A 2,359-nucleotide genomic window follows, 5' to 3' on the forward strand; every position below is an offset into this window, starting at 1 on the left:
GTTTTAGAGTAAATCTGTGGAGCCCAGCAGAAAAGTCCAAACATCTGGAGACGACCCACAAACATCCCATAATATTCTCAACACCCTGTCATTTATTATGACTTAGTTTAAGATATGGACGATTATCAACATCGATGCTTTTATTTGTGTTTATTTTTATTTAAAGAGAAGAGGAAGGAGCCGAGGAAGGAAAGGAAAAAAGGAAACRATGACAGAAGAAAAGGAAGAAAGGAAAGAAAAGGCAAGGAAAGTAAGGATAAAAGGAAGGAAGGCAAATAAAGACAGAAAGGAGGAAAGGAAAAAGCACAAGGAAGGAAAAATCCAAGGATGGAAGGAAAGAAAAGAAGGACACAAAGGTGGAACAGAAGGAAGAATCCAAGAAAGGACACAGGAAAGGGAGCACTGACAGGAAGAAGGACACGGGAGGAAAAGAAGCAASGATGACAAAAWGRAAGAAGGACAGAAGGAAGGAAGATAAAGAAGCAAAGGTAGAAAGAATCTTAACGGACTGGGAACACGTTGATTTAATCTCACTAAAGTTTCACCCAGATTCATTATATGTTATAGACCTATCAGGAGCTTTTATTGTGAAATGACAGGAAGTGCTGGTTACCTGTGTGCGTTGCCGTCTCCTTGCTCCAGCTGCTTAACGATGTCCGGCAGCATGTGGTTGGGGTTTCTGGGGCTCAGCAGGTACAGCAGAACCTTCTTGCCGTGTTTGTTTCCGAGGACCTCTGGCAGGACGGACAGCAGCTCCTGCAGAGAGCAGAGCAACGATTCAGCTTCCTCCCGGAGGAACAAACCCGTTTAGAACGGCTGATTACAGGACAAACGTTTGTTTCTATTCGAAAAAATACGTAGAAAAAGAGGTTTGACAGATTCTTACTGCTTGTTTTTTTTTAGCAAACTATAGTTTGTAAAGTTATATTTAGTTTTGTTTTCTTTTTATTTTACCAAAATAAAGTGAATCTGAATGTGAACCTGGACGTACCGACAGAACCGCCTGTTTGATCAGCTTGGTGTCGTCCACACAGTCGAATATGGCCAGGAGAACCAGGTGGCCAAACTCCCCCTGCAGGACGAAGAGTTCACCATCATCTTCATCATCCTCAGCTGAAGGTTTGATTCGACTACTAGCAGAGACGATGAACTCACCGTGGCGAACTTCACCATGTAGGTCTTCATGGTTTTTATAATGACTTTTCTGTCCTGAAAAACAAAGAAAATCCTTTAAAGCTGCAGTTTGGAGGAGGGACTTAATGCTGTCAATCAACCTCATGTACTTGTTGCTAAATGYGTTAATGGAAAAACAACTCAGCAATACAGGAAAACAGTTTGTCCGCCTTTATCAGTGGCTATGCTAAATAGCATTAGCATTCACAACAGGTTCCGCCTCCCGGCTCTGATTGGTTGTTTCCAGTTAGCGCCCAGGTCCAGCGTTTTGCACAGCTGAATGGTTACCATGGAGATTAAAGGATTTCCCAAACATGCATGAAATGCAGATATATAGTGAAATCCCAGATAATGATAACGGTAAACATGGACTGTGTCTATATAAGAATATTAAAGCTGTTGGCCCTCTGAACCCACCTTTGCGGTTCCGTGCCACAGGCAGTGCATGGCCACCCGGGCGCCGTCGTGAGTGTGAGCCATGTAGACCACGGCCTCCCTGATGGACTCGATCATCTCCTGCTCAGAGTCACAGCAGGCAGAACAGAGGAAATACAACATCATGCGAATATCCYGCTACACTGGAAACAAGACAAAACTAACTAACAAGTAACGTTTAGGCAAGATGCAGGAGCTTGTTTTAAGTGAATCGTTTCTTAAAGTGACACAWTTGAACAAAATTTTTCTTAGAAAATGAGACTTTAGTTGCTTAGTTCTGCTTATTTTCATCCTTTCAGAATAACTTGTTTTACATCCTCTGTCACTTTAAATCCAAATAAACTCACAAGACCTTTATTTACACTGGAAAATACACCAAAAATACTTTTATGTKTTTACAGGAAGATGGCGGCGCTCACCGATCTTTGCTTTTCAGGTGCGAACTGGAAGAAATCCAGAAAGACTTTATGGACCACAGAATGCCTGATGACCTGTTCTCTGTCAGAGACACACAAACMGTCAGTCCTGCTCATTTTCTAAATAATAACTAAAATTTAATGTGTTGTTTTTTAGTGCATATGCTTTTACTTCTGCGCCAGCGGCACGATGACCTGCTTGGTCTCCTCCATGATGTTCCCCAGCTTCTCCGGGTTCGCAGCCAACACCGTCTCAATGGTGTTGCACTCCAACGACTGGAAAACGAGCAGAGCGGATCGGTTAGCACAGCTGGAGCTCATCGCTGACCGCCATG

The 2,359-nt window shown here is 42.9% G+C and overlaps 1 protein-coding gene across 1 annotated transcript in view; it reads right to left on the reverse strand.

The window, feature by feature from the left end:
- pum3 (pumilio RNA-binding family member 3) overlaps positions 1-2,359 on the reverse strand; it is a 9,992-nt gene that overhangs the window by 4,841 nt on the left and 2,792 nt on the right. The window contains exons 6-11 of the mRNA XM_017307725.1: positions 2,197-2,347; positions 2,028-2,106; positions 1,591-1,689; positions 1,156-1,209; positions 992-1,072; positions 614-756 (exon numbers count right to left, since the gene is read on the reverse strand). Of these exons, the coding sequence (XP_017163214.1) occupies positions 614-756; positions 992-1,072; positions 1,156-1,209; positions 1,591-1,689; positions 2,028-2,106; positions 2,197-2,347 (607 nt within the window). The remainder of the gene's footprint in view (positions 1-613; positions 757-991; positions 1,073-1,155; positions 1,210-1,590; positions 1,690-2,027; positions 2,107-2,196; positions 2,348-2,359) is intronic.

The sequence above is a fragment of the Poecilia reticulata genome, linkage group LG12, assembly GCF_000633615.1.
Source record: "Poecilia reticulata strain Guanapo linkage group LG12, Guppy_female_1.0+MT, whole genome shotgun sequence".
Taxonomy (NCBI): Eukaryota; Metazoa; Chordata; class Actinopteri; order Cyprinodontiformes; family Poeciliidae; genus Poecilia; species Poecilia reticulata.